This window comes from Podarcis raffonei, chromosome 6, assembly GCF_027172205.1.
Source record: "Podarcis raffonei isolate rPodRaf1 chromosome 6, rPodRaf1.pri, whole genome shotgun sequence".
Taxonomy (NCBI): domain Eukaryota; kingdom Metazoa; phylum Chordata; class Lepidosauria; order Squamata; family Lacertidae; genus Podarcis; species Podarcis raffonei.
Window position 1 is genome coordinate 96,105,823 of NC_070607.1, and position 25,745 is coordinate 96,131,567.

Sequence of the window (25,745 nt, forward strand, 5' to 3'; positions counted from 1 at the left end):
TATTCCATTTCAACAGCAAATTGTACATTCTTGACAAATTCTTAGTATTGGGTTCTAACAATTCTGTTTCTAACTTTGATTTCTCCACCTGGAAGCCGATTTTCCTGTCCTAGTCCAGCACTCTAACCACTGCACCATGAGGGCTCTTAAGCCAGCTCTGCCTCTAGGTCATGGGTAGGCAAACTAAGGCCCGGGGGGCTGGATCCGGCCCAATCGCCTTCTCAATCCACCCCACGGATGGTCCAGGAATCAGCGTGTTTTTACATGAGTAGAATGTGTGCTTTTATTTAAAATGCATCTCTGGGTTATTTGTAAAAGGTAAAGAGACAATTAAGTCCAGTCGTGAACGACTCTGGGGTCGTGGCGCTCATCTTGCTTTAAAGGCCGAGGGAGCCGGCATTTGTCTGCAGACAGTTTTTCCTGGTCATGTGGCCGGCATGACTAAGCCGCTTCTGGCGAAACCAGAGCAGCGCACGGAAACACCGTTTACCTTCTCGCTGGAGCGGTACTGTGGTTTAACCTTTAAATGTGTGCCTGGCAAGGAAAAGCTGAGAAAGGCAGAGAGGTTGGTGGATGAGGCCTTCATTATTTTAGAAACCTTGATCTTATTATAAACAGAGCACATAAAGGAACACAACAAGCGAAAGGGATTTGGGGACAGTGTTTGTGGCTTAGGAGCAACAAGGCTGGAACGAAGGGGCTTACTGCAAACTCATGGTGGAAATCCCAAGGGAGAGGCCGGCGGCGAGCTTGTTGAAGAAAACGTAGAACGAGTAGAAGAAAGCTTCCAGGTTGAGGCAGGTGGGGTTCTGCAGCTTGAAATCATCCACTGCGTCTGGAAGCATGGACCTGGGGAACAGGAGGAGATCAAGTCAGGAGGTTTGCACCTGCAAGACAGGCACCACAGCATCAAGCAACAATTCACCCATGAACGAGCAAATCTAAGGTTGCTTCAAGACAACTTCCCTATTAAGCATAAATCTCAATGTTTTAAGGGACACGGGTGGCGTTGTGGGTTAAACCACTGAGCCTAGGACTTGCTGATCAGAAGGTCGGCAGTTCGAATCCCTGCGACGGGGTGAGCTCCCGTTGCTTGGTCCCTGCTCCTGCCAACCTAGCAGTTTGAAAGCACGTCAAAGTGCAAGTAGATAAATAGATACCACTCCGGCGGGAAGGTAAATGGCATTTCCGTGCGCTGCTCTGGTTCGCCAGATGCGGCTTAGTCATGCTGGCCACATGACCCGGAAGCTGTCTGTGGACAAACGCCTATAGAGCGAGATGAGTGCGCAACCCCAGATTTGGTCACGACTGGACCGAATGGTCAGGGGTCCCTTTACCTTTACCTTTAATGTTTGATATCTAGTGATAAAAGTTTTCCCCCATATCCTCTCATAGAGGTTTTTAGTAACAGATACTGTACACACTTGGAAAACGCAGCAAGCGAAAAGATAAAAAAACAACAACAGTCAGTCCCTTTTCAGCTCTGAAAAACCAGTGCATCCATTAGTTCCCGTTACGCTTTTATAAATGATGCATGGGATTATTTGTGTTGTGTGGAATTCTCTAAGTGAAAAGGATGGCAGATCATTAGTTTCTTTAGTACTATGCCCTACTGTGAAATTATTGTGGGAAGATTATATACGTCATTATAATAATATTAGCTTTACTGGCTGGAGAAGCTGCGATTTTTGGTCCCTGCTCCTGCCAACCTAGCAGTTCGAAAGCACGTCCAAGTGCAAGTAAATAAATAGGTACCACTCCAGCGGGAAGGTAAGCGGCGTTTCCGTGCGCTGCTCTGGTTTGCCAGAAGCGGCTTAGTCATGCTGCCCACATGACCCGGAAGCTGTACGCCGGCTCCCTCGGCCAATAAAGCGAGATGAGCGCCGCAACCCCAGAGTCGGCCACGACTGGACCTAATGGTCAGGGGTCCCTTTACCTTTACCTTACTCAATGTTTTTGCACAAAGTCTGCAGGGAGGTTGCCTGTCGAGCATTCGTTCCGATTCCTTTGCAAGGAATCTGTGTCAAGCAAGTGTGGTTCCCTCCATCGTTTTCCTTATCTCAGAAATTCCACCGGCAAAATAGCAACTGTTGGTGCAAAAGGGACGAAGCCCAGGGACTCAAACTTCCCAGGCACTCGGGGACTTTGCTAAGCTACATTTGCCACGGACCTCGCAGAGCTGCTGCCAGTCCCAGTGGACAAAATTAGCCTGAAATTGAGATACTAGATGTCCCTAAAGGTTCTGACAACCCTCAAGTTGGGGGCACAATTTTCCCTGGGTGCTGTAAGGGTGCTAGAGGAACAATGCAGGCTCTTAGGAGCTTTGCTGGCGCTAATAAATAATTGGGTGCACCCTTCCCACCTTGGAACAAATCTACGCTTCCAGGTGCCATAAGAAAGCTGCAGACATAGTGCAGGATAGTGTGCACCCCGGAAATGATGTCTTTCAGCTTCTGCCTTCTGGAAGAACGTACAGGGTTATAAAGACTAGGACTAGCCGCCTGAGAAACCAAATGCGATTTTGGTTCTAAACGCAGTGTAAGGTAGTTTCTGTGGGAGTATATTGTATTTAATTATGGGGTATTTTTAGGGGGTTAACCAGGCTGGGATAGCAGGCTTGTTGGTTTTTCAATGTCTGTTGTAGATTTTTTCAATTTCGTTGTTCTGTATGGGACAATGACAATAAAGATTATCGTATCGTATCATCGTATTGAAAGACAGATGAGATTGAGGGGCAAGGCCGGCTCATCCATTAGCCTCAGTGAGGCAGTCGCCTCAGGCAGAAGGCTGGGGGAAGCTGGGAGGGAAGGCAGATCTTGTCCACGAGAAGCGTGCCACTTGCCACCTTCTGTGCCTGCTGCCATTGCCACCTCCAGCTTCCCATTTTCTTTCTCACTGCCTTCAGAGTATCAGGACTTCCCTGGGCCACCTCCAGCCACCTCCTTTTGTTTTGCCTCAAGCGGCAAAATCTCTTGGGCTGGTCGTGTCAAGGGGCAAGTAGGAATTACAGCAGAAAACTCCAAACGGAAAAACATGCTGAAGCAAACGCAGCGGCAGACCCTGTTATATCTCTCTCTCATGCTTGTTTTTCTCACACCCATGTGCGTAGCGCTGCATTTTATGAACCAAGTGCCTCTGAGAGTTCCCGGAGTGCCGAAATGCTGGAAAGCATAGCACGGGATTTCAGGAAGCTTCCGTCCGGATGCGGTACGCCCTCCCCAGACGAGCCCGCTATTGTTCGGGACTTCCCTTCCGCTCACCATGGCAACAAGTAGAGGACGGCGAGGCTGCTTCCTGCCAGGGCGACCATGAAGACATAGACCAGGAAGTTGTGGGTCACGACCGTGATAACAATGAGAGACGGGATGATCAGCTGCAGCAGACAAGGTGAGAGGGAGGAGGAGAGGAAAGAAAAAGAGGAAAAAGAGCCACCTCATCAACAACTAGAAGCCAGGATGGCTACCTGATCTACCTACGCTGTCAGAGATGGGATACACATGAATGCCAGTTGTGGGAAATCGCACGTGGGGAGAGCTGCTCTCGCACTCAGGTCCTGCTTGTGGGATTCCCATGAGGTCTTGTCACAGAGGCATGCCAGTCCGTAATCACACAGTTCAAAGATGGGGTGAACTCTTTATTAGCAAAAACTCAACCTCCACAGACTTGGTGGGATGTCAGGCCTAATGAGCACAGCAGCTCGTTCCTGCTGGTCTTCCTCCATCAGTTGACAAGATGGAAAGCCCTCACTTCCTCACAGCCATCTACCGTATTTTTCGCTCTATAGGACGCACTTTCTCCCCTCCAAAAATTAAGGGGAAATGTGTGTGCGTCCTATAGAGCGAATGCAGGCTGCGCGGCTAAGCCCAAGCCAGAACAGGGAGACGGAGCGCTGCGAAGCGAAGAGAGGCACTCCTCTGTTCTGCGGAGGCGTCAAAGGCTGCGCTCCGGGGGCTTCAGGCAGCTATCCGCCAGCCTTTGGAGCGCAGCAGGAGTTCCACAGCCTGATCTACAGCTTTACTTGTAGGTCTCATTTGTTACCCCTCTGGAATTTGGCATATATATTTTTCCAACCTATCCCTGATGGTTTTCTATAGCCAGTTGGCTCTTAACATTATATTAGGCGATATACAGTGTTTAAGGCTCACCTCTGCAGTTGAAGCCTTAGATTAGCAGTACCCGGAGGTCCAGCGGTCCGCCAACCCCGTGGCCAGAGGGGAAAAACAATTCCAGAGACTTCTTGGTCAGAGAAAAGAGATTTATTGCAAATCTGTGCACAGAGACAGTCAGCAGAATATAGTTTCTGAAATCTGACTGTGTTGTTACCATGTTCAGCAAGCATTTTTATACCTGAAAGCATTCACCCTCCTCCCATACCTCCCCCCAAAACTTCCCCAATCAGCTTGGCAAGTTTTCAACTCATTCCCTTTTAGGGCATATCAATATTTGCTGGCTAAGGCTGCTAGCTAAGCACTTCCTCTGCTGGTTAAGCATTTTCTCTGCTCAGTAAGCACCCCCTCCCACCTTCTTGTACACGTGTCTTTCTTTTGCTAGCTAAGCATTCCCTTCGTATCTCTTCTTATCTTGCATTACTTAAAGCAGAAGCAAAGCAGGAAACATCTTGCTAGTGGTTTTTAGTTGACAGCAGTTTTTGGCTAGGCAGGAAACGACCTTCTGACCTGTAGCTAGCATCAGCAGTTTCAGATAGCTGGTTAGACAGAAAACGGCCTCCTGACCTGTCTGATTTAGGCTTTGCAAATAACTGCATTTTTGAGTTTGAGCTTGTGTAGCCATCCTAGCAGAGTGCCGGAATTTACTATGTGTAGATAATATTAATGATTAACCGTTCCCCTCTCCCTTCACTCCCTCCTCTTCTTCTGAACAACCTAATACTTAGGTTCGTTCTGGGGTATGGGCCTATACTCCCTCATCACAGCGATGACTGTGGGTCCTAGCTTCCGTGACAGGAGTCTTTGCATCATTTGCGGCAAGCATTGCAATAAGCAGGGGATACAGAGGCAAAGAAGCAAAAGGATTAATAGCGGTCCTGCTAATAATACTATAACATTCCTGAGCCAACTGCCATCAGGCAGCCAGGAATACAACCAACCCCATGCATCACTCCCTGTGGCTTTCAGCGGGTTTTCAGCTATCATTGTTTCCATGTGATCAATGGTGACTGAAATATTATCTAGGACATATCTATTTTATTGCTGAAGGGCCCACTGATACTCGTGCTCTATCAGCTGCCTTGCTTTTTGGGAGGTTGTGTCCCACCTCTCTGAGGAGGAGCCTATTATCTTAACCAATTTTCCCACCTGTCCTTGTGGATGCTTAATACTCTCATGATTTCCTCCCAACACACTGTATCCGAAAGGGGCTTCTCCCTCTACATATATTAACATATACCCACAGGAATATATATATCCACCCTTGCAGAGGCCTGACACACGGAGTGACCATATCAAAGAGTTCTGGCCCCAATATCAAAAGTCCTGGCGGTGCCTTAAAATTTGCTGGGGAAAAAAAGTCTCTACGTTGGGGACGCTGCCCGCGGGCGTCCCTCCCATCCACTTGTCCAGTCGTCTGGCGCTCTTCTGGAGATGGTTAGCTTCAGAGGATCATCAGGATTTGGTGTAACTGTCCAATCTAAAATAGCCTTCTTCACTTAAGTGTGGTGGACCCAAGGGGTGAGGTCAGCAACTTCAACAGCAGTGGGCCTGGGTCCACCTGTTAAGACAGAGAGAAAATCTCGGGAGAATTACTGCACATAATTATTAAACTGCACATTTTGACTAGCATGGGGGGGGGGTTATTGCAAAACTGAGTGGACAAAAGCTGGTCCATTGTCAGATCCTATTGACCTAGGTAGCCCATAGCGGGGAATGATCTCCCTAAGCAGGCACCTGGTTACTTCAGATGCCTTTTCAGTCTTTGTGGGCCATGCTTCGACCCATCCGGTGTAGGTGCACACTGCCACCAGCAGGTAGCGGTGTAGTCCACAACGGGGTAATTCAGTAAAGTCCACGACAAGATCTTCCATAGGTGCCGTTCCACTGTGCTGAATCCCTGGGGGAGCCAGTGGTCCGGTTCTGGGATTATTCTTTTGACACAGCAAGCATTTCCTGGAGATCTGGGCTGCCAGTTGGTAGAGGTGGGCTATGTAGAAGCATTTTTCCAGCTGCTTGGTTGTAGCATCGGGTCCTATGTGGGTTGAATCATGGTACCTATGAATAATCTGCCGAGAAAGGGACTCTGGAATCCATATTCTGTCATCATGAGTAAGGTAACATCCTTCTTTGGACATAGTCAGCCCCTGGGCATCTGCAGTGTCCCTTTCCATTTTGGTGTATATTGGCTTATCAGCGGTGTTCAAGATCCTTCCAGGGACCAGTGCTCCAATAACTGACGCGGGAGCTGGTTCTCGGGCTGCTTCCTTGGCCACCCTGTCTGCTAGTCGGTTTCCTCTGGCCACTTCTCCTAGTCCAGTTTTGTGTCCATAACAATGGATAACTGCCACTGCCTTGGGCTCCCATACAGCATCCAGAAGGTTCAATAAGGCTTGTGGGTGGGCCACCTGGTTTCCTCTGGAGGTAAGCAAACCTCTTTCCTTCCATAAGGCTCCATGGGCATGTAAAGTCAGAAAGGCATACTTAGAGTATAAATGTTTATCTTCTGTCCCTTTGCTAGGGTCAGGGCTCTAGGTATGCCACTGGCTGTTGCCAGCTTCCCAATTTTGGCACAAAACCCTTTTCGCTGTCCCTTGGTCCTCATCCACGAATAGAGTAAAGGGTTTCTCAGGGTTTGGGATGCCAAGCGCTGGGGCTTGCTGTAGTGCCCTCTTCAAATCCACGAAGGCTTGCTGTTGTTCTGTGCTTCAAACAAAGGGGTCTCTCTCAGTTCCTCTGGTTGACTCATGTAGAGGCTTGGCAATGATGCTGTAATTAAATATCCATATCCTACAAAATCCTGCAGACCCCAGAAAGCCACAGAGTTCTCTGCAGTTCTTTGGCTCTGGTATCAGGATAATAGCCTGCTTCCTTTCTTCACTGGTAACAAAGGGGTGTTTCACTGTGATTGGCATTGCCTCAAGATCCTATGTTGGAGCAGTCGCTCTAGATGCACCCACACTCCTTCAGTCGCCCTTCGTGGGATGGGATACTTATTTACTGCAACAGGATTGACAAATGGCTTGGGCTTCACGATTATTGGTGGGACATTCTTTGCCATTCCTGGGGGGTTCACTTGTTCCAGAATACTGGCGGGGATGGGTCCCTCCTCTTCTTTTACCATCATGAGGTGCCAGTACTCCCTCAGGGGTGCCTCCACAACCAGTTCCCCAAGTGACATATTGGACAATGTGGCTTCTCCCGATGGCTTAAAAGTCTGGGTTCTCCTCAAAGGTAGGGTTCTAATTTCTCCAATTGCACACATCAGCACTTGAAAAAGGCACATGTTGGACTGTATAAGTGCGTGGTGGTGCTTCCCCACCCTGTCCTGGGGGGCTGGTGGGTCATACACTCTGCATAGAGGCATCATTGCAGTCCCACCCTTTTTCTGTGCCTTATGGGACTTATGGAGGGACACCCTGGTTGCTGCTAACAAATGGGAACTAACATCCACTTCTTTCACATAGGGTTGTACATACTGTTGCAATCTCAATTGTCTGATACTGTGTCCACATTTTTCCTTTCTTTGCTAACTCAATTAGTCCCTTCATAAACTCCTCATCATCCTCTTCCTCTTCGCTCTCTAATTCATCAACCTTGGAGGGTTCAGGCTGAGGGCCGGCTCCTCCCTGGTCCTGGGGCCCTGGGCCTGGGGGATTCGCTAGAGGGGCAGTTGGTGGAGCATAGGGTGGCGGCGGTTTAATGACTTCCCCCTCTTCTCCTTCTGGCTCTGGTATCACCGGGGGCTTTTCTGCCTTCCCTGCCGGTCGAACTGTACAGATTGTATTTCGTGGGGCGTCGCCTTGGCAGGCTTTCAACCACGGTGGATTCTTTTCTACATTGGTTTTCCAAGTAGAAATATAAGGGATCTGGTCTGGGTGGACGTTCAAGATATTTTGATATAGTGGGCTGATTAGTTGCAAATCAAAGCTCCCCTCCGAGGGCCAGTTAGTTTGTTGGGGCCAATCAACTTCACACAATGTCCTCATCCTCTGTCTTCTCAATTTGAACCCCCAATCATCATGCTTTGTGGCCGCTTTCCAGTTCTTTAAAAAACATTCCAGAGGACTACATTGGCTTGCCCCAGACCCCATTTTTTTTTTTCTTTTTCAGATACCCCGCACCTAATGGGCTGTAAATTCTTTCACACTCCACGCACTACAGATTGTGACCTGCCGAGGTCGCCCTGGCAGAAAATGCACAACCCTGCAATCGCTCGGCCAAGGGGACGCTAAGCCCCGACCCACACTTGACAACAATTCAGTCACTGGGGTATCCGACATGCAACATATAACATACAAATCACACCATTATAATTTCAACATGCAACACACAAAACACACCAATACAATTTCCCCTCTGTTTCCCTTTTACCCAACCTTACTGGCGGCACTCTACTGCTCACAGCCAGGGGAAGCTGATCAGGCTTCCTACCACGCCCTTTCCCTTGGGCTTACCTGTTCCGCTGCGGACCCCTCCTTCGGCCGTCCTCTTTTCTCTCCCGACTGGGTGTCTCGGCTCAGGCACAGCGTGGCGATCTCCCCCTACAAACTGGCAGGGTGCGTGCTGGAGATTGCGAGCCCTGGTCCTGGTTGCTCACCCGGTCGAGTCTGGCCCCTCGGTCCACCTTTCGTGGGGTGGGGACCCATCCCGGACACGAGCCCCCAAAACTGAAGCCTTAGATTAGCAGTACCCGGAGGTCCAGCGGTCCGCCAACCCCGTGGCCAGAGGGGAAAAACAATTCCAGAGACTTCTTGGTCAGAGAAAAGAGATTTATTGCAAATCTGTGCACAGAGACAGTCAGCAGAATATAGTTTCTGAAATCTGACTGTGTTGTTACCATGTTCAGCAAGCATTTTTATACCTGAAAGCATTCACCCTCCTCCCATACCTCCCCCCAAAACTTCCCCAATCAGCTTGGCAAGTTTTCAACTCATTCCCTTTTAGGGCATATCAATATTTGCTGGCTAAGGCTGCTAGCTAAGCACTTCCTCTGCTGGTTAAGCATTTTCTCTGCTCAGTAAGCACCCCCTCCCACCTTCTTGTACACGTGTCTTTCTTTTGCTAGCTAAGCATTCCCTTCGTATCTCTTCTTATCTTGCATTACTTAAAGCAGAAGCAAAGCAGGAAACATCTTGCTAGTGGTTTTTAGTTGACAGCAGTTTTTGGCTAGGCAGGAAACGACCTTCTGACCTGTAGCTAGCATCAGCAGTTTCAGATAGCTGGTTAGACAGAAAACGGCCTCCTGACCTGTCTGATTTAGGCTTTGCAAATAACTGCATTTTTGAGTTTGAGCTTGTGTAGCCATCCTAGCAGAGTGCCGGAATTTACTATGTGTAGATAATATTAATGATTAACCGTTCCCCTCTCCCTTCACAGTCACAGTGCAGCCTTGGACCAATATCTCTCTTTTGGAAACGTGTAATCTCACTGACTCACTCTCTCTCTCTTTTTCAAAGCACATCATAGATGTGTCAGGTGCTTTTCGCTGACATAGTACTTTTAAGTACTTAGCACTCTTAATCTGCAGGGTAGAAAAATTTCAGAGATGCTCCAATCCTGCTCTCTCCTGGCACAATGCCTGGTGGAGAAAAGGGCCTCATCCAAGCCCCCCCCCCACATCACTGGTTTGTTACAGTACAGGGGGGGGGGAGTCAGCTTTTTAGTCACTTATAGAAAAGCGGGGGAGGGGGGCGAGTGTCTAAGCAACTTTTTAAAAGAGAGCATAAAGTATATCATAAAAACAGATAATAAGCTGCAGGAAAACTATTATGAAACTTATGAAACAGACGCAGCAACAGCGGGAAACTTCAGCTGCAGGAAACATCTTATCAACAAACAACAGAACAGTTGACTTAATTCAGGGGTAGGCAACCTAAGGCCCAGGGGCCGGATCCAGCCCAATCGCCTTCTCAGTCCGGCCCGCGGATGGTCCGGGAATCAGCATGTTTTTACTTGAGTAGAATGTGTCCTTTTATTTAAAATGCATCTCTGGGTTTGTGGGGCATAAGAATTCGTTCATTTCCCTCCCCCCCCAAAAAAAAATGGTCTGAGGGACAGTGGACCGGCCCCCTGCTGAAAAAGTTTGCTGACCCCTGACTTAATCAGTCCAGTGCCTTCTCGGTGATGGCACCCACCCTATGGAACGCCCTCCCACCAGATGTCAAAGAGAAGAACAACTACCAGACTTTTAGAAGACATCTGAAGGCAGCCCTGTTTAGGGAAGCTTTTAATGTTTGATGCATTATGGTATTTTAATATTTTGTTGGAAGCCGCCCAGAGTGGCTGTGAAACCCAGCCAGATGGGTGGGGTATAAATAATAAATTATTATTATTAGTATTAAAGATGTCAATGACGGAGCCAGGCAGGCTTCCCTGGGGAGAGCATGCCACGAGCAGGAAGCCATGGCTGAAACGGCCCCTTTTCCTTGTCGCCACCCTCTGCAATTGCAACTGAAAAAGGCAAAATGCAGACAAGTCATCAAGAACAGGTCTTGTGAAGGACACTGACCGAGAGGCCTATGAAGACAGCCATCTTCTTCCCAAACCTTACCAGGAACCACTGCCAGACAGGGATGGAGAGGCAGGCGACCACCTGGAGGCAAAGAGGGGAGAGGAAACTCATCACCCGGCATGACCCAGAACTCTTTGGCACAACAAAAAAGGAATGGCAAGACAAACTGTTAGAGTATATTGAACTGGCTAGATTAACAGAGGCAGTTAGAGATCACACTAGACAAAAGTTTCAAAAAGCAGGGGGGAAATGCAGAGAAGACTTCACAAAACAGTGCCCTAAAATACATACCTGGACTTGTCTTGTGTCTGCAGGAGACTTTGTGGATATTTAAGTTATAATTAGAAAAATCTTAATTATTATTCATAAAGGAAACAGCTTATAAGAAGTAAATAATGAGGGCAGATACAGGATAAAGGAAGTCTCTTATTTGGTTGTTTGTATTGTTGTATGTTATGCTTATTGTATGTTATGTTCAACTAAGCTGTTGGATTAAGCTAAAATTGCAAAACTGACCAGAAAGCTCAGGAACCAAGAAAACAAAAACTTCAAGAAAGAAGGGGGGGAAATTATAATTTATTTAAGAGACCACTGTAAGCAGACGAAAACATTAGCAGGATTTTAATCTCACTTGTAACGTAACAAACGCTGTGGATAATATGGATAGATATAAAATATAGATTTGATATAATATGCAGTTGAAAACATTGACGTTAGGAGCCACGGAGGGGATGGGGGGAGGTCTCCCGAGTCAGAGAAATCTCTCTATAGCGGTACCTCGGTTGTGGAATATAACCCGATCTGGAAGACCATTCGACTTCCGAAACATTCGACAACCGTGGTACAAAGGGCAGTATGCAAAGTCAATGCAGAAAATGTGGAAAAAACACAGCAGAAGCCGTTTGACTTCTGAGGCGCGTTTGAAAACGTAAGCATTTCTTCCGCTTTTTTGGCATTCAAAAACCAAAATGTTCGGCTACCGAGACGCTCAAAAACCAAGGTACCACTGTATATGGAAATGTATTTGGTTTTGTTATAAATTTGTATTTGAAAAATCAAATAAAAACGATTAAAAAAAAGGTGAGGCAATACGTACCAACATGATGAGCACCAGATGCTGGAAGCTCCCAGGCAGTCCAGCTGCATGAGTGCAGAAGAAGGCAAAGATTCCCTGGGCAAGCTGTGGGTGGAAACAGAACAGCCTCAGCGAGCATTCGGGCGCTGAATGGGCGAGTGTGGCATGCCACTCCCTGCTAAACCATTGCTTCCATTTTTATGCACAGTGGCTGCCAAGGAGGCTGTTTTCAGAATGAAAATCAGTGGTGGGGAAACACCACCTTGCCAGGTTCTTTTGGTCAAGCCACACTCACCTGCCCTTACCTGGGGCAGGTAAAGATACACCTGGGTTGAAAGGGCGTTTTGCACATGCTGCCAATCAGTGGCACCTGCAAAGCAGGGTGCACCTGTGTGCTGGGCACCAGGCTTTGCAAGCTGGCAACGGACCGTGCAAATAATTCAAGGAAGATTAAAAGGTAAAGGTAAAGGTAAAGGGACCCCTGACCATTAGGTCCAGTCGTGACCAACTCTGGGGTTGCGGCGCTCATCTCGCTTTAGTGGCCGAGGGAGCTGGCGTAAAGCTTCTGGGTCATGTGGCCAGCATGACTAAGCCGCTTCTGGCGAACCAGAGCAGCGCACGGAAACGCCGTTTACCTTCCCACCTGAGCGGTACCTATTTATCTACTTGCACTTTGACGTGCTTTCAAACTGCTAGGTTGGCAGGAGCAGGGACCGAGCAATGGGAGCTCACCCCGTCGCGAGGATTCGAACCGCCGACCTTCTGATCGGCAAGTCCTAGGCTCTGTGGTTTAACCCACAGCGCCACCCGCGTCTCCATAATAATAATAATAATAAATTTTAATTATACCCCGCCCTCCCCGGCCAGAGCTCAGGGCAGCTAACACCAATACAATCACAGTAAAAACTTAATGGGGGGGGGACCAAATTAAAATACAGGCTAAAATGCAATTTAAAATGCAGCCTCATTTTAAAATAGCCAATAAATCAAGACCATAAGGGGAGGGAAACGTAAGGGTCAGACCGAGTCCAAACCAAAGGCCAGGCGGAACATCTCTGTCTTGCAGGAAAGATGTCTCTTTCCCTGCGGAAAGATGTCAAGTCCCGCAGGACCCTAGTCTCTTGTGACAGAGCATTCCACCATGTCGGGGCCAGTGCTGAAAAGGCCCTGGCCCTAGTTGAGACCAATCTAACCACCTTGAGGCTCGGGATCTCCAAAGTGTTGTTATTTGTGGACCCTTAAGGTCCTCCGCGGGGCAGACCAGGAGAGGCGGTCCCGTAGGTACGTGGGTCCTAGGCCTCTACTGCTGAGCTATGGCCCATCCGGCAAATTCAGTGTACCGCTGAGCAATTGTGTCCCATGTCCGCCCCATAAAGCCCTGTTACCCAGCCATGGTAGGGCCTGCTGTTACCTGGAAGGCCAGCGATGCCAGCAAGAAACCTGCAAGGAGCCGGGTGTATGAGCTGTGGCTTAGGACGGCCCGCAGACTGGCAAAGAATGGGAGTCTGGTCTTCCCCAAAGGGGTGTATCGTCCTGGCAAAAATAAAAAAAGAGGGAAGAAAGGAACATTACACTTATGATGTAGTGGAAAGAATGCATAATTTGGAAGGACAAAAATTTGGACATATTGATGCTGTTGTTGTTTATTCGTGTCCTACTCTTCGTGACCCCCTGGACCAGAGCACGCCAGGCACTCCTGTCTTCCACTGCCTCCCGCAGTTTGGTCAAACTCATGCTGGTCGCTTCGAGAACACTGTCCCACCATCTCGTCCTCTGTCGTCCCCTTCTCCTTGTGCCCTCCATCTTTCCCAACATCAGGGTCTTTTCCAAGGAGTCTTCTCTTCTCATGAGGTGACCAAAGTTCCAGTGAGCACTCAGGGCTGATTTCCTTCAGAATGAATAGGTTTGATCTTCTTGCAGTCCATGGGACTCTCAAGAGTCTCCTCCAGCACCAGAATTCAAAAGCATCCATTCTTCGGCGATCAGCCTTCTTCATGGTCCAGACATATTGATAGACAGCTATAAATATTACTACTTGGACCCATGGAAGGGATGGGGGGAAATCAGGAGATTCAGAGCATTCTCGATACAGTGGTACCTCGGGTTAAGTACTTAATTCGTTCTGGAGGTCCGTTCTTAACCTGAAACTGTTCTTAACCTGAAGCACCACTACAGACTCCGCTAACCCAGAAATAGTACCTTGAGTTAAGAACTTTGCTTCAGGATGAGAACAGAAATTGTGCTCCATTGGCAGCGGGAGGCCCCATTAGCTAAATGGAGCACAATTTCTGTTCTCATCCTGAAGCAAAGTTCTTAACTCAAGGTACTATTTCTGGGTTAGCGGAGTCTGTAACCTGAAGCGTATGTAACCCGAGGTACCACTGTATTCGGATGTTGAATTGATTTTTTGTTGTATGATTATACTTTTCAAAATCAAATTTTAAAAATATAAATAAATAAATAAACTTTCCTTGCAAAAAACACACACATACACACACAAAGAGCCTGCAACTAAGGCCCAAACATGAGCAGCCTATCATTGGCCATTAAGCCAAGATGGCTGTGTAGAGCCTCCTGGTTCAGAAGCAGTCTACCTCTGAATGACAGTTGCTGGGAGCCAAATAAGGAGCAGGGATAGTTGCTCCCCTGGAGCCCTGCTTGGAGGTTTTTCCCCAGAGGCACCTGGCTGCAGAATGCAGGAATTTCTTGGACCAATATCAGAGATTCTTTTTAGAATTGATTTAACACATTTCTTTGTTCGCGGGGTGTTTCCAGAGAGGATCTTAATATTGTAAGCAGGCAATTCAGAAGATGCAAATGGGTCTGTTATGTACTGAGTTGAATAGGATCCAAAAGGCAGCAGTCTGATTGGTCCTAGAACAATAGGATTCAGAATGCAGCAGTCTGATTGGTCCTAGAACAATAGGGTCCAGAATGCAGCAGTCTGATTGGTCCTAGAACAATAGGGTCCTGAATGCAGCCGTCTGATTGGTCCTAGAACAATAGGTCCCAGAATGCAGCAGTCTGATTGGTCCACAGGAGCCACCCAATCCAGCTCCAGGTGGAAGTGAATCCGCAACCTGATTGGCCTACAGGAGAATCCCGGAATTAGCCAATCACGTGGGGCCCATTGTGTAAATAATGTACATAAAGCAGACATTCTGGGGGAACTTCCATTCCTCCTCACCACTATGAGCTGAGTAGAGAGAGTGAAATCCACTCTCGTCTCCGAGTATATTTCAGGGTCATTGGCAACACATTGGGTGTGTTTTAACCTTTTCAGAAGGAAAGATGGGTCGTTTCAGACTTTGCAAAGAATCTTGCATGCATCATAATAATAATAATAATAATAATAATAATAATAATAATAATAATAATTTATTATTTATACCCTGCCCATCTGGCTGGGCCTCCCCAGCCACTCTGGGCGGCTTCCATAGAAACAAAAAATACAGTAAAATATCACACGTTAAAAACTTCCCTGAACAGGGCTGCCTTAAGATGTCTTCTGAATGTCAGGTAGTTGTTTATCGCTTTGACATCTGCTGGAAGGGCGTTCCACAGGGCAGGCGCCACCACCGAGAAGGCCCTCTGCCTGGTTCCCTGTAGCTTTGCTTCTCGGAATGAGGGAACCGCCAGAAGGCCCTCGGCGCTGGACCTCAGTATCCGGGCTGAATGATGGGGGTGGAGACGCTCCTTCAGGTATACTGGACCGAGGCATAAGCTGCAGCCATCCCACGTGAAATATACTCAGAGTCGCAAAGTGATTTCATGCTCTTTATTCAGCTCATAGTGGTGAGGAGGAATGAATGAATGTCCCCTCAAAGTATCTGCTTTATATACATTATTTACACAATGGGCTGCACATGATTGGCTAATTCCAGAATTCTACTGTAAACCAATCAGGTTGTGGATTCACTTCTATCTGGAGCATGATTGGGTGGTTCCTGCCAACCAATCATACTGCTGCATTGTTCTACGACCAATCAGACTGCTGCATTCTGAATCCTATTGTTCTAGGACCAATCAGACTGCTGCAGTTTGGATCCTATTCAGCTCAGTACATAACACCACGATAAGCATCTGTCTGGATGTACCCTGGATCTTGTGACCAGGCCCAGGGCTGAACCTTCAAGAAAAGTCACATTGAGCGCCAAATACATGAAATAGTTGTACGTTTACCTGGCTGTTCTTTCACTCCCAAGAAAAGGACCAAACAGGAAAGGAAATAAAGAGAGCCAAGAACCAGGGAGGCGACAACATACGCCGTGCGCTGAAAGGGAAACGGAGAAAACCATTTACTGGCCGAATGCAAATCACAACCAGTCAAAATCTGATGGCTTGTTCTCTGGTGCGATGCATGCATATTCCACTCAGAGTAAACCCATTGAAGGGACTGGACCTAAGTTAGCCGTGTCCGTTCATTTAGGGAAGTTTTTAATATTTCATGTTCTATTGTGATTTAATTCTGTTGGGAGCCGCCCAGAGTAGTATGGGAATATTAAGGATTGTAGGAAAGGATACAGTGGTACCTCGGTTTAAGAACAGCCCTCTTTATGAACTATTTGGTTTACGAACTCCGCAAAACTAGAAGTAGTGTCCCGGTTTTCGAACTTTACCTTGGTCTAAGAATAGTTTCGGTTTAAGAACGGACTTCTGGAGCAGATTAAGTTCGTAAACCAAGGTACCACTTTATATTGAATAAGTATTAGCCTTCCTTCACGCACACTAGTAAGTGATGTAGCAGAGCAGATTCCCCTCAATATAGCGGAAGCTACCGTATTTTTCGCTCTATAGGACGCACTTTTCCCCCTTCAAAAATGAAGGGGAAATGTGTGTGCATCCTATGGAGTGAATGCAGGCTTTCGCTGAAGCCTGGAGAGCGAGAGGGGTCAGTGCGCACCGACCCCTCTCACGTTTCAGGCTTCAGGAAGCTATCGGCAAGCCTTCGGAGCCTGGTGGGAACTCCTGCTGGGCTCTGCAGGCTTGTGGACAGCTGCCTGCAGCCCAAAGTCCGGGGAGCGCAGCACTGCGCACCCCAGGCTTCAGGCAGCTGTCCGCAAGCCTTCGGAGCCCGGCGGGAGTTCCCGCCGGGCTCCAAAGGCTTGCGGATAGCAGCCCTCCGTCTCGCTGTTCTAGCTTCGGGATAGCTGCACAAAGCCTCCGCAGGGTGGCAGGGTGAAGGCACCCCACCGCCCTGCGGAGGCTTGAAAGGCTGTCTCCGAAGCTGCGCTCCAAAGGCTTCAGGGATCTTTGAGGTTGGGGATGGGGAAAAGCAGCGCTTCCCCCCACCGCCAACCCCACAAGCTCAGGGGGGCAACGGCAAGGCTGCAGCCTTTGTGCTGTTCCCTGACCTGCTCTTAGAATCATAGAATCATAGAGTTGGAAGAGACCACAAGGGCCATCGAGTCCAACCCCCTGCCAAGCAGGAAACAGCATCAGAGCACTCCTGACATATGGTTGTCAAGCCTCTGCTTAAAGACCTCCAAAGAAGGAGACTCCACCACACTCCTTGGCAGCAAATTCCACTGTCGAACAGCTCTTACTGTCAGGAAGTTCTTCCTAATGTTTAGGTGGAATCTTCTTTCCTGCAGTTTGCTCTTGAACGCACCTTGAACGCACCTTGTTTTTGAGGGGGAGAACAAGAAAAAAAATTTTTTTCCTGTTCTCCCCTTCCTATGGTCCTGTGCGTCCTATGGTCCGGTGCGTCCTATAGAGCGAAAAATACGGTAGTTTGCAGGTTCGTTTGAATCTCTTCGTTAAGTTTATTCCCTTTTGATCCCGCTTAAAAGAATAAAGACACAAGAGTCTTCTGAGCAAAGTAACAAAAGGTTTTATTCACATTTCAGTTCGCAGTATGATTCCCGGAAGGCAGGCTTTTCTTAAGAGTTACACAAGAATCTGCGAGTTCATCTCATAGGGAGACTGAACTCATGTGCTGCTGGCTGAGAGCCGGCAGACAGCAAAATTACATTAAGGCAACAAAATGGCGGGAGGAGAACAGCATGGCAGCAGAAGAACAGCAACAAGACAGTATGGAGAAGACAGACGAACTGAGAACATGGCTTTGTGACATGGCTCTTTTGTGGAGCCAGCCAGAGCCACGCTCATCTCCCCAGGTCACATGCAGGAGAAGGAAGCTAAGAGGAAGTTACATTGACTGGATGTTTCCCTGCCTGTGCCCACTCTAGGAAATAAGGAATGCTGCATTTGACTGCACCAATGGATTACATCCCAAAAGTGGCTGGGAAAACCCAGCCAGATGGGCGGGGTATAAATAATGAATTATTATTATTATTATTATTACTACTACTACTACTACTACTACTACTACTACTACTACTACTCCTGCGAACCTAGCAGTTCCAAAGCATGTCTAAGTGCAAGTAGATAAATAGGTAGCGCTCTGGCAGGAAGGTAAATGGCGTTTCCGTGCGCTGCTCTGGTTCGCCAGAAGCAGCTTAGTCATGCTGGCCACATGACATGGAAGCTGTACACCGGCTCCCTCGGCCAATAAAGCGAGATGAGCCCAGAGTCAGCCACGACTGGACCTAATGGTCAGGGGTCCCTTTACCTTTACTACAGTGAACACTCGGGTTGCGAACGTGATCCGTGTGGGAAGCGCATTCGCAACCCACATGCGCGAGTTGCAATTTGGTGCTTCTGCGCATGTGCAAAGCACGATTTAGCACTTCTGCACGTGCACGACTGCCGAAACCCGGAAGTAACCCGTTCCGGTACTTCTGGGTTTTGGTGCGTCTGTAACCTTAAAAAACAAAACCTGAAGCATCTGTAACCTGAGGTATGACTGTACTACCATTATTAATGGAGCTAATCTGAATAGGGATGGCAGCATGGGGAAATGGAGCCTCCTCAAGGAAGGTTACGCTTGCTAGAACCCTGAACAGGAGCAGCTCTGTTAGGCTGGGGCACGCTGCAACATTTTGTTGCAGCTCTTGCTTGCTCTATGTGGCTCCCAGTCCCATTTCAGCTCCCATATGGCTGGTTGCCTACAGCCGCCGAGGGCCGGCCCAACTCTTACCGCACTCTCTAGCACATCCGGGAGCAGAGAGGTGTCGTTTTCTGCCAGGGTGCCATTCGCCACGTCGCACCTCTTCCTCATGCTGGCATGGTGACTCCCGACGATTTGCCCCTGGATACCCGACCCCAGCAGGGTGCTCAGCATCTCCACTCCCATCCCTGCCGAAAGCCATGGAAAAGTGGGAGAGGCGTGAGCGGAAAGGAGTCGCAGCACAGCTCTAAACCAGGGGCGGGGCGGCCCCCAAGGCTCTTCTATCCGGCCCTCAGGACTCCGCCCAGGCCACACACCCTTTCCCTAGGCCAGACCCCTCACCATCCCCATCTCACGCCCTCCTTGAGTGATATTTGCCTGCCCAGAAGGGGCCTGGATGGAGATCAGAGTGGTGCCTGCAGATGTTTCTACAACTCTGGATTTTGCATGGCTGGAACCTAGCCCATGGTTACCAGACGTCCCCGTTTCCCAGGGACAGTCCCCAGATTTACAATCTGTCCCTGACAAAATCCGTCCCCGGAATGTCCCCGGATTTCATTTAAAGTCCCCGGATTTATATTTTAAGTGTTGTAGATTTATAATGAAGGAATGAAGTCTTAAGTCTTAAGTTAACCATATTTGCACATCAGTTTCTAATGTTGTGAGTGTTACGAAAAAGGAGCAATGCAGAAGCAAGCACCAGGTGGCTGGAATGGTAAACAGGATGTGGATGTTATTGGATTGTACCGTGGGAACCAGGCACAGTCTGTAAAGTGCTCTGAGAGCCGGATGTTACCTCAGAGTGACACATGACCCTGTACTGGAAGTACATGGGTGGAGTTTATTCTCTCTCTGCAGTTGGGAAGCAGAGTGTGCAGACATGTTTTCTCTGTACTGGTGAAAGACAGGAATAAAGACATGTAAATATATTTCTGTCTGGCTCTTTCCCCCTCCCTGGGAGAGGAGTGGGAGGAGTGGTGTGTTCTCCTTCACGTTGAGGAGGATCGCCGATTGGAGACCTCCTTTGATCTTGCCGGGAGTCGCAGACAGGAGGTCAAAAGGATTCAAGCCGGGCACCTGGAGGGTGGCCAAATTCCTAAGAGCTGGAGGCTCTGCTCGCTTGAATTCCGACAGTGAGTGTCCTCTATTTCAGAGGCTTCTACTCTGCAGCCTCTAATAGTTGTTTTAACTGCGAGTCTTTTAGTTCCTATGCTCTTACAGTTGTTTTAACTGCGTGTTTTTGTTTAGTTCTTAACTGTTTTAATCATCAGTTTTTATCCATCCATCCATTATCCGTGTTTAATCTTGTATTTTATTCAGATGTTTTATCCTATGTTTGTTTCTTTGTCCTTATTTGCTCTAACAATTACCTGTTAAAAAAATCCTAACTGCTATTTTATTTATATGTTTTTTTATCCTGGTCTGCGACCGTAATAAAGTTCATTCATGAGGGAATGAATGCTGCGTGATTGGCTCAACGGCACAAGACACATCATATGGGGACTTCTGGCGAGGCAAAATGGCGGACGCCACGGCAGCGAGCAGCTCCTGAAGCCAGACAGAGCCAACTGCGCTACCAGGCTGGCTCCGGGCTGCTGAGACTGCCGCTGCTGCTGCCAAGGGGGAACTGGGGACGCCCGGTGCGTCAACTGGGGATACCACTGAACATGCCCCCCCGGCGACCCAAATTGAGCCAGGAGCGAGGGTGCCTGGCCACCCAGCTGACTGCCCAGCGGTGCTCCGGGGCCAGGAAAACCCCGGAGCCGACGCAGGGAAGAGGAGAGGCGAAGGAGAAGGAAGCGAGAGAAAGAGGAAGGAGAAAAAAGAGGGGAGCCCCAATTTTGCCACACTGGTGCTCCCGTTGAGGAGGGCAAGGACATGTGGCTGAGCCCAGGCCCGACCCAAGCCTACTCCACGCTGGCTAGCGCTCCAAGAGAGCACGCCGGGGCCCAGAGGAAGGCCACGCGACAGAGGAGATCACAGAAGAGAAGATATTACTTCCTTTTTTTAAAAACTTTTTTTATAACATTTTTTTTCTCTTTTCAAAAAAAAAAGTGTCCCCGGATTTTTTGGGGGAAAAGATCTGGTAACCTTAACCTAGCCTGCTTTACAAAAGGTGACGTCACATCTGTGACTCCACCCACTTTCCCCTTCGGCCCCTGCCAGCACTGCTACGTGGCCCCTGGAAAGTTGCCCAGAAGCAAAAGTGGATCTCATGTTGGATGAGATTCCCTACCCCTGGGTTTAACCGATAAACAGTCGGCGTTGATGGCTCCAGCTGTTATCTTGGTGGCAGGATGATCGTGCCAACTACTGAGCACCACAAATATTCAGGATTTCATCCAAAGTGGCATGCAACACAAGGGAAGAGTCCCATAGACAGATAGTATGCAGGACCATCCTTAAAAAGGATGTGGACAAGCTGGAAGGTGTGCAGAGGAGAGTGACCAAGATGACCAAGGGTCTGGAAACCAAGCCTGATGAGGAATAGTTGAAGGAGATGGGTATGTTTAGCCTGGAAAAGAGGAGACTGAGAGGAGATATGATAGCCATCTTCAAAGATCTGAAGGGCCGTCACATGGAAGATGGAACAAGCTTGAGGTCCAGCGCCGATGGCCTTCTGGCGGTTCCCTCACTGCAAAAAGTGAGATTACAGGGAGCCAGGCAGAGGGCCTTCTTGGTGGTGGCACCCGCCCTGTGGAACACTCTCCCACCAGATGTCAAAGAGAACAACAACTACCAGACTTTTAGAAGACATCTGAAGGCAGCCCTGTTTAGGGAAGCTTTTAATGTTTAATTGACTATTGTATTTTAATATTCTGTTGGAAGCCGCCCAAAGTGGCTGGGGAAACCCAGCCAGATGGGCGGGGTATAAATAATAAATTATTATTATTATTCTGCCCTGGACGGTAGGATTCAAACCAATGGCTTCAAGTTTCAAGAAAGGAGGTTCCGGCGAAACATCAAGAAGAACTTTCTGATGGCAAGAGCTGTTTGACATTGCAAGGGGTTGGACTAGAGGACCCTCAGGCCCCTTCCCACTCTAAGTTTCTATGATCCTACGAAATACCCTTGCACAGAAAAGATCCCCCTCTCTAAAATCCCCGCTAATTAATCAGTGTAATCTCCACCTTGTTACTGTCACACCAGGCCTCAGGCAACGACACCAGGGGAAGACAAATGAACTGATGGGGTAGCTCAGTCGGTAAACCATGAGACTCTTAATCTCAGGGTTGGGTGTTTGAGTCCCATGCTGGGCAAAAGATCCCTACATTGCAGAGCGTTGGGCTAGACTGAGTATGGGTAGGCAAACTAAGGCCCGGGGGCAGGATCCTGCCCAATCGCCTTCTCAATCCGGCCTGCGGACGGTCTGGGAATCAGTGTGTTTTTACATGACTAGAATGTGTCCTTTTATTTAAAATGCATCTCGGGGTTATTTGTGTGGCATAGGAATTTGTTCATTTTCACCCCAAAATATAGTCCGGCCCCCCACAAGGTCTGAGGGACAGTGGACCGGCCCCCTGCTGAAAAAGTTTGCTGGCCCCTGGGTTAGAGGGTCCTTGTTTCTCCATTCCAACTCTATTTTTCCATTATTTTTTTCCAGACTAGGAAATCCCTGTAGAGCAGGCACCCCCAAACCCGGCCCTCCAGATGTTTTGGGACTACAGTTCCCATCATTCCTGACCACTGGTCCTGTTAGCTAGGGATGATGGGAGTTGTAGTCCCAAAACATCTGGAGGGCCGGGTTTGGGGATGCCTGCTGTAGAGATTCACCGTCTCAGAAAACAAGGAAGGCAAGCGCTGCATTTCCAGATCAATGGTGATCTGTGCCAAGAGACTTACTATAGGCGGTCGCAGAGTCGCGGTCCATCTGACTCCCTCCTAGGAACATGGTCAGCGAGGAATAAGGGACGTGGTAGCACTAAAAGGAGGTAAAGGTAAAGGAGGGAATCTGTCAGGGTGGAAATAATAATAATAATAATAATAATAATAATAATAATAATAATTTATTATTTATTATTTATTTATACCCCACCCATCTGGGCAGCTTCCAACAAAACACTAAAATACAATAACCTATTAAACATTAAAGCTTAATGTTCCCCAGGGTGGGCGCCACTACCGAGAAGGCCCTCTGCCTGATTCCCTGTAACCTCACTTCGCACAATGAGGGAACCACCAGAAGGCCCTTGGCGCTGGACCTCAGTGTCCGGGCAGAACGATGGGGGTGGAGACGCTCCTTCAGGTATACTGGGCTGAGGCCGTTTAGGGCTTTAAAGGTCAGTGCCAACACTTTGAATTGTACTCGGAAACGTACTGGGAGCCAATGTAGGTCTTTCAGGACCGGTGTTATATGGTCCCAGCGGCCACTCCCTGTCTAGCTGCCACATTCTGGATTAGTTATAGTTTCCGGATCACCTTCCAAGGTAGCCCCACGTAGAGCACATTGCAGTAGTCCAAGCAGGAGATAACCAGAGCATGCACCACTCTGGCAAGACAGTCTGCGGGCAGGTAGGGTCTCATCCTGCGTACCGGATGGAGCTGGTAGACAGCTGCCCTGGACACAGAATTGACCTGTGCCTCCATGGACAGCGGTGAGTCCAAAATGACTCCCAGGCTGTGCACCTGGTCCTTCAGGGGCACAGTTAACCCATTCAGGACCAGGGAGTCCTCCACACCAGCCCACCCCCTGTCCCCCAAAAACAGTACTTCTGTCTTGTCAGGATTCAACCTCAATGTAGTTGCAGTTAATGCAATATTGTGAGTTGAGCTCTTAGCAATGCCTACTTGTAGCTTTTTTAAAAATGTGGCTTTCATTTTAAACTCCCTGCTGTGTGTGTTGCCTTTGTGTGTTGCGTTTGTTTGTGTGTGTGTGTCTTTGTCTTTTACCCTCCTGGTCTACAAAGCCCACCTTGAACTGCTGGATGTGCTGTGTCTATATATAAACCTCAGCATCAATAAATACATGAATGGCTGAAGGGAACATTCATTCATTCATCCATCCGTCCCACGCACAAGCGCTTACACTCATGCAGGTCTGGAAGAGGCAGTACATGACCAAATACCAAAAGAACTTCAGTGACACAGAGAGGGAATCTGAGGGCACGAACCAGAGCATAGTGTAGAAGAAGACCCCGAATGGCGTGGAGCAGACGACCCTGCAGGGAGAACAAGAGAGCGTAAGGACCGCCTTGCAGGGCTGTCGTTGCTAAGAACAGCCAACCGGATGCCGCCGGGCAGGAAGCGGGATTGCATTGACTGTGCCAAAAAAATCTGGTGCTCAGAGGTAGACTATCCCTGTATCTGGAGGTTCCACTGCAATGGGGAATGCGTCACAGTTATTGGAAGAGGGGGCAATGGCAGGCTGGATGCCCACGGTGGAAGTCTTTGTTTGCCAGAAGGGCTTTTATGTCTTTAAGGGCCACATGAAAGGCAGGAGTCCAACAGGTTGAGCTGCGGAACCAGGATGTGAAACCAGGGATCTAACCGCTGGAACAACGTCAGACCACATCAGGAACATGCCAGGATCCATCCCTGAAGGTTCAGCTTCAACTGGTTCAAAAGGGGGGGGAGAGGAAAAACTCACAATGCCATTGGCCAACCGCCTCTCTCTTCCCCTTTAAATCTCCGAGGTTGGAGATATAAAGGGAGAAGAGGGGAGACTTGCAAAACCTCCACTCCTGCCAAATTCGGCCAGTGGCAGGGGTCAGTTTTTCAGCAGGGGGCCGGTCCACTGTCCCTCAGACCTTGTGGGGGGCCAGACTATATTTTTTTTTGGGGGGGGGGGAAATGAACGAATTCCTATGCCCCACAAATAACCCAGAGATGCATTTTAAATTAAAGGACACATTCTACTCATGTAAAAACACGCTGATTCCCGGACCGTCTGCAGGCCGGATTTAGAAGGCGATTGGGCTGGATCTGGCCCACGAGCCTTAGGTTGCCTCCCATGGACTAGCGGTTCTCTCTCTCTCTCTTTCTCTCTCTCTATATATTTTAAAAATTATATAAATTTTTATTAGTTTTTTAACATATCATTCTCAACAGTAATTAAACATACTTTTACATCTTATTCAATTTTTTTGACCTCCATCAGTCCTGTCTGAAAATTTTGCAATCTAATCTCTTAGTGTGCATTTCTTATTTTCCCTATTACATTTCAAACTCAACCAATATCTCTATCTTTTCCTACTTTGTAACACTTCATATATTTCTCCTTGCAAAACTTATTGTAGTCCTACTAGCGTAATTTGTTGGTTACAGTTGCTCTTCAAATAATTCATATACTTCTTCCAGTCTTCTGTAAATCTCTGGTCCAGAAGTATATGGACTAGCGATTCTCAACCTGTGGGTCCCCAGATGTTGTTGGACTACAACTCCCATCATCCCTGAGCTCTGGCCTTGCTAGCTAGGGGTGATGGGAGTTGTAGTTCAACAACATCTGGGGACCCACAGGTTGAGAAAGGCTGAATTTTTCTTTTTGTCCCTTCCAACTCCACTGTCCTATGAGAAGCGGCTCGCTTAACGCACCTCCAGCTTTTATGACCAGGCTGCCCCTTGATCTTTCCTGCAAAACACCAACAGATCCACCCGGTTGCCCCTTTCCCCTCTCACTCACCAGGGGACCAGTTTGCCCCACCTCCGGCGGGGGCTTCTGCTGACCAGGAATCCGATGGTGGGCTCGGCCACAGCATCCCAGGCTTTCCCCAGGAAAAGGATCAGCGAAGCACGGAAAGGCTCCAGCTAGATCGAGGCAAAGGAGGAGACTGAATCTGTTAGGCAGTGTGGAAAGACCTGGAGCATCAACCCGAACAACATTTTGAAATTGATTATTTAGTGTCGCAGCGCCGACACTTCAGAACTCAGCCCTGTATACCTGAAGGAGCGTCTCCACCCCCATCGTTCTGCCCGGACACTGAGGTCCAGCTCCTAGGGCCTTCTGGCGGTTCTCTCCCTGTGAAAAGTGAGGTTACAGGG

The 25,745-nt window shown here is 48.5% G+C and overlaps 1 protein-coding gene across 3 annotated transcripts in view; it reads right to left on the reverse strand.

Moving 5' to 3' along the window:
* Nucleotides 1-25,745, reverse strand: part of LOC128416632 (sodium-dependent lysophosphatidylcholine symporter 1-B-like) — a 41,023-nt gene that overhangs the window by 4,519 nt on the left and 10,759 nt on the right. For 2 of the 3 annotated variants that reach the window (XM_053394623.1, XM_053394622.1), the window contains exons 3-12: nt 25,387-25,511; nt 23,794-23,926; nt 22,611-22,689; nt 18,798-18,955; nt 15,938-16,028; nt 13,167-13,288; nt 11,777-11,860; nt 10,678-10,761; nt 3,261-3,373; nt 706-849 (exon numbers count right to left, since the gene is read on the reverse strand). In XM_053394623.1, coding sequence (XP_053250598.1) covers nt 706-849; nt 3,261-3,373; nt 10,678-10,761; nt 11,777-11,860; nt 13,167-13,288; nt 15,938-16,028; nt 18,798-18,955; nt 22,611-22,689; nt 23,794-23,926; nt 25,387-25,511 — 1,133 coding nt within the window. The remainder of the gene's footprint in view (nt 1-705; nt 850-3,260; nt 3,374-10,677; nt 10,762-11,776; nt 11,861-13,166; nt 13,289-15,937; nt 16,029-18,797; nt 18,956-22,610; nt 22,690-23,793; nt 23,927-25,386; nt 25,512-25,745) is intronic. The other variant, XM_053394624.1, reaches the window with a different exon arrangement.